The sequence below is a fragment of the Portunus trituberculatus genome, chromosome 50, assembly GCF_017591435.1.
Source record: "Portunus trituberculatus isolate SZX2019 chromosome 50, ASM1759143v1, whole genome shotgun sequence".
Classification (NCBI taxonomy): Eukaryota; Metazoa; Arthropoda; class Malacostraca; order Decapoda; family Portunidae; genus Portunus; species Portunus trituberculatus.
Genome location: NC_059304.1, coordinates 9,257,079 through 9,278,287, shown reverse-complemented (window position 1 = coordinate 9,278,287; position 21,209 = coordinate 9,257,079). Strand labels below are relative to the sequence as shown.

At 43.0% G+C, this 21,209-nt stretch overlaps 1 protein-coding gene across 1 annotated transcript; it reads right to left on the bottom strand.

The window, feature by feature from the left end:
* Window positions 1-16,668: 16,668 nt before the first annotated feature.
* LOC123499875 lies at window positions 16,669-18,785 on the bottom strand. Its single transcript, XM_045248410.1, has 2 exons — window positions 18,377-18,785; window positions 16,669-18,278 (listed from the first exon to the last, which is right to left on the bottom strand). The coding sequence occupies exons 1-2, from the start codon at window positions 18,783-18,785 to the stop codon at window positions 16,669-16,671; spliced, it is 2,019 nt and encodes a 672-aa protein (XP_045104345.1).
* Between the last annotated feature and the right edge of the window lie 2,424 nt (window positions 18,786-21,209).

The window sequence follows — 21,209 nt, the reverse complement described above, 5'->3', positions numbered from 1 at the left end:
CGTTGATAAGGGGGCGACAGAGAGGAGAGGAGAAGAGCTGGATGACAGACTTGTGATAGAAGAGCGATGGAGGGAGACCAAGAACAAGTTAGCTGGGACTAGGCTGGGGGCCGCTTATATATTCACCACTGCAACCAGTTGCAGTGGTGCCAACAAGATAGCATTGCCAGCGCTACCATCACTACCCTCCCCTGTGTTGCCATAACAATACAGACTTAACATGTATATATTGCGTCCGTGTTGGGTTGTGCCACATTAAGTATGCGCTGTCACAAGCCTGCATGTAAGGTCTTCATTGTTTTTGTGAACCAACAATTTTAATCATATTAGCAATGGCAAAGAAGTCTTCAGGGGTTCCTTTTCTGTACACAGTATATAATATAGTAATGATGTGTAAGTACATTCAGTAACATCACAATTGTATGTAATGCGGGGCGAAAAAAAAAGAATTAAATAAATAAATAAGTTATAAATAAATAGATAAATAAACAAACAAATTACAAATAAATAAATTACTTCTGATGAATAAAGGAAAGATTATGAGAGACCTTTAAACTTATTTTGAACAATTTGTAGCGAAACTGGTGTCAAGACACTGGGTTTAAATTTTGTTTGATTAACTTTGACTGCAAAATAAACAAAACTTTACCATAAATGTATAGAATTATATTAAATGAATTTCTCTCCCCACAATCATGTTCGTTCGTTTACAGTCTAGCCCACTGGAGAGAGGATACATGCCCTCACTACAAAATACAATGTAGAAAAAAGAAATTGCACAACACCATTATATTCACAGCCTCACAATTGAACGGCGACGACACACACGGCTTTCCACTTGCTGCGGCACTTGCGGCTTCATAGCCCATGGGGGAAAAAAAAAACTAGAAAACACTACTAGTCTTTGAGGCCGCAATGTAACATTAACAGAGAGAAGTGTACCACTAGTCTAGTGGCAGAGGGGTGTAGGTGTGTTTTGGCGTACATACAATGTTTTATTGGTGATTCTGGTAAAACAAACCATACAGAACCCAAATCTGCGTGATGCCACTCTGTCATCCTTGAGCAATTTTTTTTACTGCCAAAATTCAAAATGGCCGCCGTCGAGATCACCGAAATTCGATTTTCGCCTATACCTTCGCCAAAAATGGACATAGAAATCTGGTTTTGATGTCAAAACATATGTTTTAAGGGTCTGGGAATCCATTAGAACACACAAATAAGCTCGATTTGCCTTCTGTGAATATGGATTTTCACATTTCGACGATAAAAGTGCTCAAAGTGTGATGCCAGTGATGGCTGCATAGGGTTTAGACAAATATGGGTTTAGCAAAATGTTTTATTCACACTTATATCCCACAGTTAAGCTGAAAACATATATATTCACACGCTACAGTTAACGTGATTAACAAGTCATAGGGATGAAAGAAACAAACAGCAGTCAAGAACGGAAACAGTCAAATGAACCAAGCAGAGATCCGTTGTATGCAAGACGGAAATTATATGCTAATTTGCCAACATAACCACACAAATCTTGTGACAATCCCAAAATGTCATCATTAGTCTTCATCCGAATCCTCATTTGCCAGGACAGATGATTTAGTTTGATCGTTGCCGCAGTTTTCTGCACCGTGACATCCGCAGAAAACTGAACACGAGAGTCTCGCTGCAGAACAACTGCACTTGGCTGTTGCGCAAGGCGGCACTGAACGGCAGCCACATCTGATCGTTGTGAGTACCTCATCCGGGGCGCTTGTCACATTCGGAGGTAAGGGTATTGGTACCAATGTGTTTGATGTCTGGTCTGTTGTCCACCCGTGTGTGTGTTGAAATGCTGGAGGGTCAACTTCAAGTGCTGCACGCCACACTGCAGCTTGAAAATGGGCTCTGTGGACGTGTTCAGTGAACGTCTCAGTTGTTGGTGGAAGGCTCTTAAGCTGTGGTGCTGCCGTGAGTTTTTTGTTTCCCATCTTTTGTGACCAAATGTCGAAACGAACTGCTGTCATGTTGTCTCTCTCCTTTGATCCATAACAGGCAGCAAGGAATGATGTCGCTTCTGATATGACGTCCGAGAAATCAGAATCAAGGTGACCGAGGTTCTTCAGCTGGTAGCCCATCATCAAGCATTTTACGACCGTGCCTTTGCCTATGCCCCACAGGTAAGAAACAGTATCACACCCTGAGACGACATGTGCAGCCAAGATCTCGGAGACAAAGTCGGCACACTTCTGGACTGTTGCCTTGATATCTACTGATGTTCTGCTATGACAGGTTCCTAACATCACAAGATCACAGGTGAGAGATTCGGACTTGAAGAAATGGAGCAGCAAAACAAACACGTCAGTGTCGTCTGAGATGACTCGGATGCTTGAAGCTCCTGTTAGGGCTACGTGAACCATTTGCTGGACAATCACATCTGCTTCCTCGTGAGTGGTACGAAGGTCATGTCGCAGTGTCACCTTCCCGTTGGACACCTCAATGGGAGTTGGATCTTGTCCAGTTACGACCAGACGGTTATTGGCTAGCAGTTCTGCATGCTCTTTGATGTAGGTACAGATTAGCTTGATAAGTTGCAGTTTGTTCTCCGTGACATTGAGGACGACCTTTTGAGCGGGGAGAGGTGTATGCAGGTCCAATTTGTGTCGACGGCTTGCCTCCTTGCCGGCACGTGCTGTGCGTGTTGCGTTCTTTATACTTTTCTCATAGTATCTGTCGAACACCAAGTATGTATTGCATGACTTCAACCTTTCATTCACGTAGCCAAGCAGGTTCAAGATGAAGTCCTCCACTGTTCCCTTGGTTGGCCACCGAATAACCCATAACACTGCACAACCGTCAATTATGAATGCATCAGGACTGGATGACAATCGATCGGATACCTCTACTTGGAGTTTCTTCTTCAGGATTGACTTTGTCTTCGTGATGCGCATGTCGCCGTTTTCCTCAAACATAGATGGAGGTGTTGCAGCTAGCTCAAACTTCATGACATCTTTGAGATTGACGTCCCTCACATGCTGAAGTCCCAGTACTCTCGAGTATATAAGGTTTTGGTCATACACATCCTCTTTTCCGACTTTTACATGCTTGCGGCTGGCTGACATGGTGACAACTTTTTTGCTGAGAGGTTTATGAAAGCTACTCGGCCAATGATCTTCATAATCTTTCATCTGTTGAAGCCCGATCTTTGCAGCAATATCAGCATTCACAGCAGCTGGAGCAAGCTTCCCGGTAACGATATTGACAAGCTGGTCTGGGTGATCATCTGGATTCAGAGGATCAATGCACGTGATCAATCTCTCACGAAGCTTCTCTCTGTCAGCAGCATCTGTTTCTTTCGGGCTGGCATCTCTTCCTTGTGCACTGTAACTGGTACCTGATGATTCTCATTTCCCATCTCTGAGACATCTTGTACAATGTGGCTGCAAACATGGAGACTGAGTGCCCATCACCAAAGGAATATATGATAGAAAGCGAGTTTAAAGAGTTATGTTATTAGGTTTCTGCAATAGTAGAAGCAATATTAGCATGATTAATATACGCCAGCGGTCAGAGGTGCATTGTGTAGGAAATATTTTGAAAGCAACAGAGACCATGCCCATAAGAACAACTATTCTACTATGCGTTCTATGCCAATGACTGTATTGTGCGGTAAAACAAATCATCAGAGGGGAGATAGAGTTTATTTGTGTGTTCTAATGGATTACCAGACCCTTAAAACATATGTTTAGACACCAAAATCAGATTTCTATGTCCATTTTTGGCGAAGGTATAGGCGAAAATCGAATTTCGGTGATCTCGGCGGCGGCCATTTTGAATTTTGGCAGTAAAAAAAATTGCTCAAGGATGACAGAGTGGCATCACGCGGATTTGGGTTCTGTATGGTTTGTTTTACCAGAATCACCAATAAAACATTGTATGTACGCCAAAACACACCCAGGCAAAAAATCCTCATTCTGCCACCAGACTACACCTGATCACTTCCTTGAACAAACACACTTAACTTTGGGCCTAGTTACACCATGAGAAGAAATGGAGGGGGAGAATGTACAGTCGCTCACAAAACTATCGGTGCATAGGGGTCCGATAGCTATGGATGTATTCGATCAGGTTTTCTGGGGAGGGTTGGTATGCCTGTATGTTGCTGGTTTGGAAGAATCGAACCGGCGGACTGTTGTTTCGAAACGTCGGGAGTGAGACTTACAGTATTAACTAAGTAAAATTTTTCATCATCTGTAGTAAAGGGCGGAAAGAAAAAAAAAAGGCGGAATTAAAGGTCAGAAAGAGAGAGAGAGAGAGAGAGAGAGAGAGAGAGAGAGAGAGAGAGAGAGAACTATGAGCATCAGGTCTACAAACATACGACAAGACGGACAGTGAAGTTTTGGTTAGCTTCTCCCCATGTTCCACAATGTTTTGACGAATTTTTGCACCGATACTTTTGTGAGCAACTGTACCATGGTGGGTGACGATCCCCCCCCCTTCGCTTCATCCTACACTTCTGCCACTTAATAATCTTGGTTTCCTTTATTCCTTCATAATATCCTATCAAAAATATACCACACACACATGTACACACTGGGAGAGAGAGGGTAGTCATCTCTATCTTTTTGGATGGAGAATGGGGAGAGACTATAAATAATTAAGTGATATGACTATAAGCACTATTTCATAATTATAAAAGTTACATAAAATTTTTATGAGTAGTGAAGACAAGGAGGAACTGGTGAGAACCTCACTCACAGCTCCTTCCCACACTCACGCCTTCAGTCGCCAACATAGTAGGTAGTAACTAAAAATGATTTTGATTGCCATAACTAAAGAGATGACATTACTGAAAGACACTCTCCTATACAGTTAAGTTCTCCCTCTACTTCTAGAGTGAAAAATTCGTTAACAGTTCTGATGATAAAATGAGTGAATTTAAGGCTTTTAATTAATGAGCGGGCTACTCTTGCTTCCGCTGAGACTGTCCCAATACAGTATCTCGTGATCATGTGTGTTGCTACGCTAGGCTATGATTCTTAATTTCTAAAAGAAAAACATTAATAATATCTCTGGCACTACATATACTCTATTTTCGGGAAACTTTGTAAGGCGTTTTCAGTAGCGACGCAGTGGGGACAAACAGAGTCAAACGTAGGCAAGTTTTCGCAAGCGTGAGCAAACACCTTTCCAAAGCGTTTGCTCACGTTTGGCAAACACTTTTCAGCCAATCAACATGGAGCAACCTCATCAACCTCAAGGAATGAGATAAAAAAGGAGTTACATTTTTAATAAAACTTAATAGTAAGACATGTTGTAGGCCATGAAAGTGGGTACTATATATAAATATTTAAGTTTGCTTATTGTGTGGCATACTGAAGAGAACCAGAATCAAACATAATGCGTAAAATAGATTAATGAGCTGGTGGTAGCTAGTGACATGTCGCATCTACCCATCCATGCTGCGGGTGTTGTCCAGTTCCATGCTTCTACTCGTACTTGTGACTTCCATACAATAGTGGAGTTACTTTTCTACTTTTAAGTGAATAAAATTATAAAATTACTACAAATACTAATAAATTATAGTTATAAATGATTATAAAATACATTATCTGCCAAAATATTTGGTAAGCAAATTATACAAGCGCCAGAAAGCCGCAGCCATACATTTTCAGTGGAACACCTTCAAAACAATCCTGCCACAGACAAATGCCACAGATCTCCAAACACTGAGGATCCACAGTTTTTCTTTGAGAAATATGGATAGAGCCATGTAAGTAATGGATGAGAAGCTAATGACATTGATTGGTCACTCATCTAAATGTGTACATGAAAATATAGATTGATATATAAGCTTTGAAGATATGTAATACCTCTAAGTGGCAGGTTAGATTAGTGGATGTGTACATGTGGCCCTTAGTTTTTAATCACTTTGCAGGCTCGAGTGTGATATTTGCAGCTAGAGGTTTTAGAGCCCAGAGGCTGCAAAATGCTGCTATAACTATCATATTGAAATGGTGCTGCCCAATGCATCTTTTCAATCTGGCACCTCTGAAATGTCTCAGGAAGAACAAAGACACAGCAAAACTTCTGGTAAATATATATCCTATGTGCATGTTTTTCATTCCATTGCATTGCAAGCACTGATATGTAGTCTATATCATGTTAATCTTAAGACAAAATAGTGGGTATCCATCATCAAAATGCAATTGGCTTCACTTTCATATTGGAAATCAACCAGATATCATTTAAGTTACTTCTTACTGTAATGTGAAGAGATAATTAAGGGTCAGGGCAGTGGTGACAAGTCAGTACATGTAAAAACAATAAGAAATTGATACTTTTCTGTCACAGCTATTCACATTAGTGAAGTTTTTAGGAGTAAACATCAGGGATATACTCGTTTGTAAAATGAGAGAAGGAAGTTAGTTGTAATGAGAGGACATTGATATTGACATTTCAGATAACCATCTTAATTTTTATTCTAGGTTGTAGGGAAAGAGAAAGGAAATTTGGAGTCTGGAGGCAACAAAAATGCACATCCAGCTTGTAAACAAGAGCCTCAATGACAGAAAAACCAAGAAGAGTGTCATTTAGAGAGACATTACAGAAGCCATGCAACCACTTGTAAGTAAACATATATATTTGATATGCCATATCTAGGGTCTGTTGCTTAGCAATCTTGCTACATTAAAATCATAGTCAGTGACCAGCCTATCCAGCTGTTTTGGGGCAAGGTGTCATTAGCTGCCATGGCTTTAAAGGCAGTTGGGATAGGAATGAGTAGAGAAACCATGTGCAGTTTTTGTGTAAGACCTCTTCAACCATTACGTAATGTCACTTCCCCAACATGGCAATATATATATATATATATATATATATATATATATATATATATATATATATATATATATATATATATATATATATATATACATACACACACACACACACACACACACACACACACACACACACACACACACACACACAATTCCAGCGTGGCGAGGCAAATGGGCAAGCCTCTTAATGTGTAGCCCCTGTTCACCTGGCTGTAAATAGGTACGGGATGTAACTCGAGGGGTTGTGGCCTCGCTTTCCCGGTGTGTGGAGTGTGTTGTGGTCTCAGTTCTACCCGAAGATCGGTCTATGAGCTCTGAGCTCGCTTCGTTTTTTTTTTTTTTTTTTTACAAGGGCACTGGCCAAGGGCAAACAAAGTGTTGGAAAAAAAAAAATCCCGCTGGTTGCCAGGCCCTGTTAAGAGGAAAGTAGAAAGAGAAAAAAAAAATCTAAAAGGAGGGTCCAGTTAACGTAAGAGGTGTCTTGACACTCCTCTTTTGAAAGAGTTTAAGTCATAGGCAGGTGGAAATACAGACACAGGTAGAGAGTTCCAGAGTTTACCAGTGTAGGGAATGAAGGAGTGAAGATACTGGTTAACTCTTGCATTAGGAAGATGGACAGAATAGGGATGAGAAGAAGTAGAGAGTCTTGTGCAGCGAGGCCGCAGGAGGGGGAAGGCATGCAGTTAGCAAGTTCAGAAGAGCAGACAGCATGAAAACAGCGGTAGAAGACAGATAAAGATGCAACATTGCGGCGGTGACTTAAAGAATCAAGACAGTCAGTTAGAGGAGAAGAGTTGATAAGACGAAAAGCTTTAGATTCCACCTTGTTTAGTAAAGCTGTGTGTGGATCCCCAGACATGAGAGCCATACTCCATACACGGGCGGATAAGGCCCTTGTACAGAGCAAGCAGCTGGGAGGAGAGAAAAATGGACGAAGACGCCATAGGACACCTAACTTCTTGGAAGCTGATTTAGCAAGAGTAGAGATGTGAAATTTCCAGTTTAGATTTTTAGTGAAGGATAGACCGAGTGTGTTTAATGTAGAGGAGAGGGAAGTTGAGTGTTATTGAAGAAGAGAGGATAGTTGTCTGGAAGGTTATGTCGAGTAGATAGTTGTAGAAATTGAGTTTTTGAGGCATTGAACAAAACCAGGTTTTCTCTGCCCCAATCAGAAACAAGTGAAAGATCAGAAGTTAGGCGTCCTATAGCATCTCGCCTTGAGTCATTTAATTGTTGTTGGGTTGGGCGTCTGTTGAACGCTGTTGAATAATGCAGGGTGGTATCATCAGCATAGGAGTGGATAGGGCATTGAGTCAGATTTAGGAGATCATTGATGAATAATAGAAAGAGAGTGGGTGATAGGACAGAACCCTGTGGAACACCACTGTTGATAGTTTTAGGGAAGAACAGTGACCGTCTACTACAGCAGCAATAGAACGATCGGAAAGGAAACTGGAGATGAAGGTACAGAGAGAAGGATAGAATCCGTAGGAGGGTAGTTTAGAAATTAAAGATTTGTGCCAGACTCTATCGAAGGCTTTCGATATGTCAAGGCCGACAGCAAAGGTTTCACCGAAGTCCCTAAAGAGGATGACCAAGATTCAGTTAGGAAAGTAAGAAGATCACCAGTAGATCTGCCTTTACGGAAACCATACTGGCAATCAGAGAGAAGGTTGTGAGCTGATAGATGCCTCATTATCTTCCTATTAAGGATAGACTCAAAGGCTTTAGAAAGGCAGGAAATCAAAGCTATAGGGCGGTAGTTAGAAGGATTGGAGTGGTCACCTTTTTAGGGACAGGTTGAATGTGAGCAAACTTCCAGCAAGAAGGATAAATAGAAGTAGAGAGACACAGATGAAAGAGTTTGACCAGGCAGTGAGCGAGTTCGGAAGCACAGTTTTGAGAACAACAGGAGGGACTCCATCCGGACCGTAAGCCTTCCGAGAATCAAGGCCAGAGAGGGCCAGGAAAACGTCTTTATAAAGAATTTTAATTTTAGGGATGAAGTAGTCAGAGGGTGGAGGAGTAGGAGGAATATGCCCAGAATCATCCAAAGTTGAGTTGGTAGCAAAGGTTTGAGCGAAGAGTTCAGCTTTAGAAAAGAAGAGACAGCTGTAGAGCCATCTGGATGAAGTAAAGGAGGGAAAGACGAAGAAGTAAAGTTGTTAGAGATATTATTGGCTAGATGCCAGAAATCTCGAGAGGAGTTAGAATTGGAAAGACTTTGACATTTTCTATTGATGAAAGAGTTTTAGTAAGTTGGAGAATAGATTTGGCATGATTACGGGCAGAAATATATAGGGCATGAGTTTCAGCAGTTGGATGGCTACGGAACCGTTTGTGAGCCGCCTCTCTATCATTGACAGCACGAGAACAAGCAGAGTTAAACCAAGGCTTTTTAGCTTTAGGGTTAGAGAAAGTATGAGGAATGTATAGCTCCATGCCAGAGATAATCACCTCTGTTATGCGCTCGGCACAAAGAGAAGGATCTCTGACATGAAAACAATAATCATCCCAAGGAAATCAGAATAGTACTGCCTTAGTTCCTCCCACTTAGCAGAGTTAAAATGCCAGAAGCACCTCCGCTTAGGCGGGTCCTGAGGCTGCACTGGAGTGATAGAACTGGTAACGGAAATTAGATTGTGGTCGGAGGAGCCCAACGGAGAGGAAAGTTTAACAGAGTAAGCAGAAGGGTTGGAGGTTAGGAAAAGATCAAGAATGTTGGGCGTGTCTCCAAGGCGGTCAGGAATACGGGTAGGGAACTTCACTAGCTGCTCTAGGTCATGAAGGATAGCAAAGTTGAAGGTTTGTTCACCAGGTTGGTCAGTGAAAGAAGATGAAAGCCAAAGCTGGTGGTGAACATTGAAATCCCTAAAATGGAGATCTCAGCAAAGGAAAGTGAGATAAGATGTGCTCCACCTTGGAAGTCAAATAGTCAAAGAATTTTACATAGTCAGAGGAATTAGGTGAGAGGTATACAGCACAGATGAATTTAGTTAGAGAGTGACATTGAAGTCTTAGCCAGATGGTAGAAAATTCTGAAGATTCAAGATTGTGGGCACGAGAGCAAGTGGTGTCGTTACGCACGTATGCGCAACATCCAGCTTTGGATTGAAAATGAGGATAGAGCAAGTAGGAGGGAACAGAAAAGGGGCTGCTGTCAGTAGTCACAGACAACTGTGTTTCGGTTAGGAAGAGAAGATGAGGTTTAGTAGAGGAGAGGTGGTGTTCCACAGATTGAAAATTAGAACGAAGGCCACGAATGTTGCAGAAATTGATAGTGAAAGTATTAGATGAAGTGTCAAGACACCCAAGGTCGACAGCAGAGGGCAGTCCGACCTGGGGACATTTATGGTCCCCTCCCCAGAGGGGGACTCCGAGGCAGGGCGTGGTGAAGCCATTATTAAATTTTGATTTGAAGAGAGTGTAAAAGTGTAAGGTGTTGTAGTGTAGTGTAGGAAGTAGTAGAAGTTGTCTTTAGAGGGCAGGCTGCAGCTGCTCAATTGTATAAATGAGACCACAAAGGGAACCGGGAAGAGAGGACACGGGGAATCACTCAGTCTGCAGCACTGCCTACATCCCCGTAAGTACCTCTCCTGGAGTATTCCACCGGGCGGCAGGTGACTACCTGCTGGGTGACCAGCAGACGACCGAGGTGAATTACACACACACACACACACACACACACACACACACACACACACACACACACACACACACCGCATAGTGTAGTGGTTAGTACGCTCGACTCACAATCGAGAGGTCCGGGTTTGAGTCCCAGCGCGGCGAGGCAAATGGGCAAGCCTCTTAATGTGTGGCCCCTGTTCACCTAGCAGTAAATAGGTACAGGATGTAACTCGAGGGGTTGTGGCCTCGCTTTCCCGTTGTGTGGAGTGTGTTGTGGTCTCAGTCCTACTCGAAGATTGGTGTATGAGCTCTGAGCTCGCTCCGTAATGGGGAAGACTGACTGGGTGACCAGCAGGCGACTGAGGTGAATTACACACACACACACACACACACACACACACACACACACACACACACACACACACACACACACACACAGTGTGTGGTGTGGTTTCAGTCCTACTCAAAGATTGATCTATGAGCTCTGAGCTCGCTCCTTACTGGGAAAGGTTGGCTGGATGACCAGCAGGTGACCATGAATAAATACACACACACACACACACACACACACACACACACACACACACACACACACACACACACACACACACTTGCCGTGTAGCCCCTGTTCACCTAGCAGTGAGTAGGTACGGGATGTAAATCGAGGAGTTGTGACCTTGTTGTCCCGGTGTGTGGTGTGTGCCTGGTCTCAGGCCTATCCGAAGATCGGAAATAATGAGTTCTGAGCTCGTTCCGTAGGGTAACGTCTGGCTGTCTCGTCAGAGACTGCAGCAGATCAAACAGTGAATTACACACACACACACACACACACACACACACACACACACACACACACACACACACACACACACACGTCTATACATTAATGACTCTAAAAAGGGTAATCTTTATTCCAGAGCAATTAAAAAAAATTTTCCTTACTTGATTTAACAATTTTTGATTGAGTGTAATTAAATTGTGATGCTGTATGCATATGTTTATGTGACACCAATATTTACTAGAATTATGAATTGTTACATTATAGCAAAGTAATTTTAATGTATTAAATATGATTCATTATTCACACCTAAAAGTAATTTCTTTGAGAGCTTAGCAATGTAGACTAAGGAATTTTTAGTTAATCCTCAATAATATAAAGCCATTATTTTTTTTTTCCATCAGATCAGTGAACACATTCAACTGGCCTATAAAAAGGTATATTTTTTATGCTTGTATGTGCAACCTACACCTGTGTCCTTAAGCATGGTGTGATATATGTTATCCTAATACTTTATATATATATAGCTGTTTGTTAGATAATTAGCCAAGGATTCATGATGCTTATGCATATGTGTAGCTTGCATGTGGTGTGTGTATCTAATGTCATGCTATATATATATATATATATACACTATATATATATATATATATATATATATATATATATATATATATATATATATATATATATATATATATATATATATATATATATATATATATATATATATATATATATATATATATATATATATATATATATATATATATATATATATATATATATATATATATATATATATATATATATATATATATATATATATATATATATATATATATATATATATATATATATATATATATATATATATATATATATATATATATATATATATATATATATATATATATATATATATATATATATATATATATATATATATATATATATATATATATATATATATATATATATATATATATATATATATATATATATATATATATATATATATATATATATATATATATATATATATATATATATATATATATATATATATATATATATATATATATATATATATATATATATATATATATATATATATATATATATATATATATATATATATATATATATATATATATATATATATATATATATATATATATATATATATATATATATATATATATATATATATATATATATATATATATATATATATATATATATATATATATATATATATATATATATATATATATATATATATATATATATATATATATATATATATATATATATATATATATATATATATATATATATATATATATATATATATATATATATATATATATATATATATATATATACACATATAAAGTCAACCCTCGGCTATCGCAACTTCAGCCATCGCCTTTTTATTGCTATCATGCACCTATGAAAAGCTGCTAAAATTTCAATATCGCGACCTCAGATGCCTCCTATCGCGTGCCCAGCCATGACGTCATGGGATATCTGAGCGCTCATTGGCCAAAACCGCCTTCCCACCAAGATGAAACACAGTCTTTGAGTACGTGTCCTCCCCACTAGACAGTGATAGCCAGATTCTACCATTTTTTGTGCTCACAATGGCCACCAACCCTCCATGCCATCCTTCTGCCATCGCCGAACGTAAACCAATGAGACAAGACAGAACCCAGTAAATACAATGAGCTGATGTAAGTTTTTTTTATGTTATAACTTTGACATGTTTTAATTGATACCAATGGATTATACAGTAATTAAAAACAAGGTAAAAATGAGGGATATTAGGGGTAAAATTTGTGGTTGCGGCACCAATAACAATTTTCACCATTTGTTGTTCAATTCGGCTATCGCGTTTTCGGCTATGGCGCGGCTATTTCGGTCCCAATTGGATGCGATAGCTGAGGGTTAAGTGTGTGTGTGTGTGTGTGTGTGTATATATATATATATATATATATATATATATATATATATATATATATATATATATATATATATATATATATATATATATATATATATATATATACTTTGCAACATAATAAGAGTTGCATACACATACATATCTTATATGTCAACTTGTTTCAAAGTTGCGTCATGCCTTGGCACACAATTGGCAACAACAGAATTGAACATCTTTCATTTCCCCTTTCTATTTTATTCTAACCCATGCCACCACATACTACTCTTCCCATGTCCTCTCCAACACCACATTTACGTCTTATGCACTACCATACTCTATGACCTTTTTATGTAACCTGCCTGAATCCCACTATATCAAACCACCTCTCAATTTCTGTTTATACACTACTTTGTGTTGTTAGAAGCCTTGTACTGTAATTTTGTGATAATTCTATAGTTGCCCTTCCTAACGATAGTTCTAAAGTTGACTTTTTTTAATGCTTGTGTACTTAAATTCTATTACCACATTACAATTTAGGATGCACATATTACCCCATACAGTTACAGTATGTGTCATGTTCCATGTATGTTATTTCTTCCAATCTAGTTTCCGGGAGTACAACTTCACCAAAAGTGGAGATTTATCAAGGCTCAGTACAGAGCCTATGAAGATAATAAGGCCAAGTCAGGTACAGGAAGAAAGACAGAGCTAGTCCATTATGATTTGCTCTCTTCCGTTCTTAAGCATCGGCCTCTCTCTAAGCCTTCCCTGCTGGTAGGTAGGGCATTTCCAGGAGCCAGCAATGTGTAACAGCTGTTGAGGCAAGGACAGACCATGCGTGTGCCTTTGATGCCCAGCCTCAACCAGGAGCAAGCTCTAGTTCAGTCTCAGTGATAGAGCCAGAACAAGCACCACCGCCAGCCCAGTCACCAGAGCCAGGCCAAATCCATGATTTCATTACAATGCCTTCACCTTTGCCAGCAAAAACAAGAAAACGAATGAGGCCTGGCTCAGATAAAAAAGAGAATTTGGATATGTTAAAAGAAATAAAGATGTTAATAACTGAATCAGTGGCAGCGACTAAAGAGCAGGTAACTCGATTTACGCCTATTTGATTTATGTGTTTTTGTTATAATGTGACCGAAAAAATATTATAATTAATTTAATTTGCGTGATCGGTTTGCTTACGCGATTTGGCCCAACTGCATTTTCAAACTGAGTGCCAGACGAAATTTCAAACTGTGCGCCAGAGAATTCTGCTGCTGGCCAATAAGTGGGAGCTCTGCTCTTCTCGTGCCTCATTTGCAGTTTGCCAGCACTGAGTACAGACGGAATCTCTTCAATCTGCCTATAATTCACCAAGATGGCCCCAAAACCTCATTCATCTTCTTCATTTGGGGTTATTTTTGATAAAGTGGTAAAGCTCAGAGGAAGATGGTGACTGACTGTGGTGTGAGTGGTGAAGGCAGTGACGCAGTGAGTGTTTTGTTTACGTATTCTTTATTTTGTTGTTTTCTCATTATTTTTTGCTTTCTTTTATTATTTTTTGCTTTTCCCTTTACTTTAAATACACTTCTAATATTTAGAATGGTAAATAATAAAAACATGTTAATTTAGCTAAATAGAGTATTTTGTACAAATTTTTTTGGATTACGTCCCGCATCCTCCCTATTATCTATTGTTTCTTACGAGAATTAAATGTTTGTTTTACGCGAATTTTGATATACGTGAAGCCTCTTCGAATGCATCTATCGCGTAAATCAAGAATTACCTGTATACCATGATGAGCAAATCAGTCTCCTTAGGTTAATGAATGAAGGGATCAAATAAGACATTATTTAGAAATGGAAATTAAACAGAGACAGTTAATACTACTAAATTTAAAAGCTGTGAAAATGGAACTTGGTCCAAAATATTGTAATAAACATTAAGAACATATAAATTTTGTATCTAATTTAAAGTCCCTGTAGTTGATAACAATTTCTTTCTCAATACATCTGGAGAATGTACCGTATTTGACGGCATATAAGACGCAATTTTTTTTCCAAAATTTTGGCTCATAAAATCACCCTGCGTGTTATACACGAAGTTGAGACCTCCCATGGGCTCCCGAGACACACTAACCCAGCTTACGATCAGTGCTTCTACCTAATCTAAACTCCACGCATCATTATTTTATTGCTCGTATTATTATTAACAGTATTATTGCCGTTACTTTGAAAACAATTTATCGTATTATGACTGAGTCTTTAAAAACAAATTATCGCAAAAATGAAAGCAATCTATCGTAATCCATGAGGCTGTGAGTCTTGTTTATAAGCCTCAGCTGATTGGAAGAACCCTGCTCTATGTGCCATCTGTTGGCAAGAAACAAAACTACAGAATATAATCCATCTAATTAATGTCTATTCCATCCAGACTTTTGTTCCTTCTTCTTGCTTTTTATTCATCTATTTTATGTCTATTCTATTACATCTATTACCAATCTATTCAATGCTTATTCCATTTACAGTATACAGTAATACAAACAGGATAGGGGATATCAAAACTGTTCGTAGAGCGAAAATTCGCTAAGCAGACGCAATTTTCCCATAGGAAATAATGGAAATAGGGGGGGATGCGTTCTGGGCTGGTCCCCGACATACCACATGGGTTAAAAAAAAAATTATATATACATTTGGCGGCACATTGGGCCACTGGTGTACCACTACTTTTATGATGTCATATGAGTCATTGGAAGTTAGAGGAGCTACGTACAAATTCTCTCACATTTATGTTCACAAAACAACATTTCTATTAGCTTTTTACAAACCTTGCCCCCAAGAAAGGATTGTTTTGTAATGCATTAAGTGAAATCTTACATGGAATACCAAAAAATAAAGCAGAGATGAGATGAGCCACATACGAAACGGGAGACTCGCGGTGACTCGGCCGCTTCTTCTTCTTGTGACCCTTTTAGCCTGCATGTTCTTTCCCCACGATATTTGTTTCCACTCCTCTATTGCCTGCTATAATGGATATCATATCTTAGTATTCATATACGCTCATGCCATGAGGATAACCTCGACTCCGTGGCACTGAATGACCGTGAATTATTAATGAAATACTGCGGTATTTCAGAAACTGTGGGACTAGGGCATGCCACTGCGATGCACAAGCCCAGTAGTCCTGCGGGAGACCCACGTGGTTCCCCGCCGGTGACCTCCGTACCTCCCCTACAGTCACCCCTACACCACCAATTCGGCAAATGTTAACTTGCCCGCCACACTTACACCTACTGCAAGTGCTACGACACCAAATCGTGCCAGGAATCCGAGAGGTTGAGTATCAAACGTTATGAACTCGCGAGCGCCACACCCTCCCTGTGTGCCTGCGTTCGCCCGACTGACGCCACCACTGGCCAGACCGAGGCCCAGCCGCGCAACGCCCAGCGCAGCGAGGAGGCTCCTCGCTGCCAACGGCACACCGCCACCACATCCCCCCCAGTTCTTCAAGAACTAAGGGACGTAGTCCATTTGCCACCTAGGCGGCCGACGTTCCCTACAGGATCGTCTCGGACCTCCCTCGTCGGGTTCGTTCCCGTACTCACGAGGTCCCAAATCTTCAGGAGCTAGGTTACTATCTCCCTCACCGGCCGACTCAGGGCCAACATCAACAGGCCTCTCAACAGGAGCAGGTTCTTGTGCCTTCCGTGAATCACGACCTGCTTCGGTCGAGACATTCTCACCGTTATCGGTGACCGGTCTGCCACCTTCGCCATTTGGCCACTCGCCGTCATCAGATGACTCAGCTGTGTCATTACTGACTGACCCGCGACGTCTTCTAACGTCGCGCACATGCCTAGGCATCCCATCAACGCACACGATGTGCTTCGACTTCACAGCAGTCACTCGGCCTGGGGCCCACCGTTTTGTGCATGAAGGAACTGGAGGTTTAACCCAGACTTCATCACCGACAGAGAAAGCATTCTTTGCTCCATCTTCGTCAACCTTCACGTTGACATCATACGGTATCCGCCACGGATACCTGAACAACCTGCCACTCGGGACCGTGTGGCATTCAGAGTCACGAGGCGTCACATTGTACCAGAAGGTAGCCTCCTCGGGAGTAATCCTCCCCCGCGCAGCCATCCTCTTGATGGTGCGATGGTTCCGCTCTACGATCCCATTTCCACTGGGAACATAGGCAGCACGAAATCTCAGAGAGATTCCCCATTCTGTAGCAAACTCCTCTACAGACGCCGACCTGAAAGCCGTAGAATTATCCATCAGCAATTCAACAAACGGTCCTCGCTCAATCACCACTTGGCGAAGTTGAGCAACAATGGCGGCTGCCGACTCATTCGGTAGCTTACGCCAGATGGCGAACCTCGATGGTCCACAGTCTACCATTGAAAGATATAGACTGCCGCAGTGATGGGTCACATCGACTGCAACCCGACACCAATCTTTCTCAACGGCCAGCTCACCCTGGCCAACGAGGTTCTCAGCCCTCATTGCAGGGTCGATGCGTTGGCACGCTTCGCACCCTGCAATAACACGCTTCACCTGGTCACGCGTCAGGTCAGACCTGATTTGCTTCCCAAGATAAAGTGTGCGGTCGACGCCCAAATGGTGCGGCAGATGAGCCGCCCATATGGCATCCGTCACCGTCCTTCCGGTACACAGAGCTGCCGAGACCAACTCGTCGGCTCTCGAGTCAACGGACTCACAATGACCGAGCCACCTTTTCGGTACTCGAGTCATCCTGTCAGCCTTATTCTCGATTGTAGGAACAAATCGAAAAATAACTGACAGCTCGTACTCGGCGATGACCTGCTTAATCACCAGCAAACGACGCTTTATAAGCATCTGCGCGGCGCCCTTCGTGCGGACACGATCACGCCCCTCAACTGTATTATCCAACCAAGATAATACCGTCCGGGAATCGGTGGCCACAGTGAAGGCTTTGAATCCCCACTGAATAGCCAGATTGATTCCCCGACCGACTGCCTCCAATTCAGCCACATTGATGTGGAGGCTGTCCGACTTCTTCCGAAGCCACGAAGCGTCCTCCACAATATCGTTATTCACCTGAATAACCACTCCCAGAGCAAGAGAGCTGGCATCTGTCCAAACAGTGACTTCACCTTGTTTGACATGCCAACGTCCTTTCACAGGATCTTCAAAGCGCGCGCGCGATCCACCAACTCGCTGGCTAGCTTACGCACACTGCTCTGAACCGGCTCATCCCATGAGCCTTCGGACCCGAGTCGCTTCAAGAAGCTACACGAGGCCCTCAACCACCCGGCCACAGGGTAATGTCCTGTCAGGCGGCCACATAATGAAAACAAGCCTCTCTTAGTAAGAGTGACTCCACTATCTGCCTCAGGGAGTTCACTCCCCCGCGACATCTCCAGATGCCCACTCGGTGACTTGCTCAAAGCAATTCCAAGCACCCGACCACCAACAAGAGGCTCTGGTTCTTTCGATTCCAGTCCATATGCCTGCAAATGCTTCCGCACACGATCAGCACTCACTATGGACTCCTGCACCATTATATCATCAACATAATGGTCGGTGGCCCGACCCACATCAGGGTCCAACGAAAGAACCTTCCCCAGAATCATAGTCATGATTCTCGGTGCGCACGTCAGGCCAAAACCCAACCGCGTCAGGGCGTAATGCACACCATTGTACCTTACTACCTGATACTGCCACAGATCCTTGGAGACATGAATCTGCAAATAGGCAGACTTAAGATCAACAATCTTAAGCTCCCCCGGGCAGCTGTCTCCACTTTCGCACCTTCTCGGCGCACACGGCTGTCTGCTCGTCTCCAGTATGAGACTCGACAAACTCGTTAAGCTCACGGTAATCCATTACCGGCCTAACTTTGTCCTTGGTAGGTTGAACGACAGCCAAAAGTGGAATGACGCCCTTGACGGGCCCTTTCCACTTTATCAACCAACCTTTCCGGATCCAACTCTGGACCTCCTCGGCATACCGCTCATGTACGCCCGGCGCCTGAGTACACTTGTACTCACCGACGCGTGTTTGAAGCCTCTCCGGCTCACCAGCCGACCAGCGCCAGCTGACGGTCCAGTGACTGTCAGTAAACACGGCTTCAAAATCCTTATCGGAAATTGTAAGTGGTGATGGGGCTGCACCACTCACAACTTCCCGTCTCTCCTCTGAAGAGACCCTCTCGCAAGTAGCCCCCCAGGTAACTACATAATTGGAATTGGCACCTCTCCTAATGCGAACGCCTCCCAACCGATCGATCACGTCGACCCCAAGAAGGCATTCCACACCAAGATTCTCCAATTCACTTACAACGAGTGCACACACCTTCAAGCGGCGCCCCTGCACCTCTACTCTCAGAGAGCATTCTTTCCCACTGGAAATCCTGCCATCCGCAGTAATAAAACGGCGGGCCTTATGGCCCACCAGTCCCACCGCCACCGGGTGGACACCATGGTGCACCCACAGCCTGAATCAACCAGGCATAAGCAATCGCGACCGTTCACGACGGCCCTGACAACTGGCATACGACTGTTAGACAGCTTACCAACTGCCATCGGCGAACCTAGTTCACCACCGATGGTAGGTACCTGAGCACCCACCACCACGCTGCCTCGAGGACAACGCCGATCCTTAATGCAAGGACCCGACAAGGACTTCAGTCCTCGCCCACGGTTTCTACACTGGAGGTTGTGGTGCCCCTTTCCACGTCCTCCTCGTAAAACCCGGAGCAGCCTGGGTGCCCCTCTGAGAACAATCTCTCGCAAGATGCCCCACTTGGTCACAAATGAAACACTTGCCGGAGAAACTCCCCCTGGCATCCGCCAGACGCTTCCGCGTGCAGGCCCTCACCAAGTGAGGTCCTCCACACCGATGGCACTCACGGCCACCACGCCTCTTTGCCGCCCTGTCAACAGGAGCCGAGGCACCACCGCTGGTTCCAAGCCCAGGGCCCAAAACCGCCCGATACGCAGACATACGGTCCCGTACCAACGTCACCAACCTGTCAAAGGGAGCAGAGTACACGTCAGGTAGCAAAATCGCCCACCTACGCGTCTGAGGCTGCAGCCCCTCCAAGAATTTGGTGCGAAAGAACATATCACTCTCTTTCGCCCCAATTCTCGCCCCTAATCGCAAGATGTCATCCACATAGACATCCACTGACTCGCCGACCTGCAACTGACGAGCAGTGAACTGTCTATATGCCTCCTGCCGGGACATGCCATACTGAGATAGCAATGCCCCCTTCACGACATCCCAATTGGACGCCTCCGCTACTCGCAGGGAGCGGTACACTCGAGCAGCAGGACCCTCGAGCAGGAAGTCCACCACTTCCTCCGGCCTAACGGGTTCGATCGCACACTTACGCTCGAACTCGTCTAGCCACTGCGACAAATCAACCGATCCGTCACCACTAAACTTGGACAGACTCCTTCCAAGTCGGTCTATGATTGGACCTTTAGCCTGCATCAACAGACTAGCAAGCTGCGCCACATCAATAGACCCGACAGCCTGAGCCGCCCCGACCTGCCCCATCACATCCGGTGAAACACTGGGCTTCTCTTCCCCACGACCCCTCATCCTTACCTGCCCAGTCCGGACACTTACCCTCCTTATCAGCCATTCCTACGGCAACGAAGGCAGTTAGCAAAGCCTAGATAGCTTGTGGGACTAGGGCATGCCACTGCGATGCACAAGCCCAGTAGTCCTGCGGAGACCCACGTGGTTCCCCGCCGGTGACCTCCGTACCTCCCCTACAGTCACCCCTACACCACCAATTCGGCAAATGTTAACTTGCCCGCCACACTTACACCTACTGCAAGTGCTACGACACCAAATCGTGCCAGGAATCCGAGAGGTTGAGTATCAAACGTTATGAACTCGCGAGCGCCACACCCTCCCTGTGTGCCTGCGTTCGCCCCACTGACGCCACCACTGGCCAGACCGAGGCCCAGCCGCGCAACGCCCAGCGCAGCGAGGAGGCTCCTCGCTGCCAACGGCACACCGCCACCACAGTACGTTAAACCGGAAATTTG

Bases quoted from the DNA above. Each gene is read 5' to 3' on its own strand.
- LOC123499875 (XM_045248410.1), bottom strand. From the start codon at position 18,785: ATGACTATGATTCTGGGGAAGGTTCTTTCGTTGGACCCTGATGTGGGT. The intron at 18,279-18,376 runs GTAAGCTAGCCA...CTGTTTGGACAG, and splicing joins GCCGGTTCAGAGCAGTGTGC to ATGCCAGCTCTCTTGCTCTG.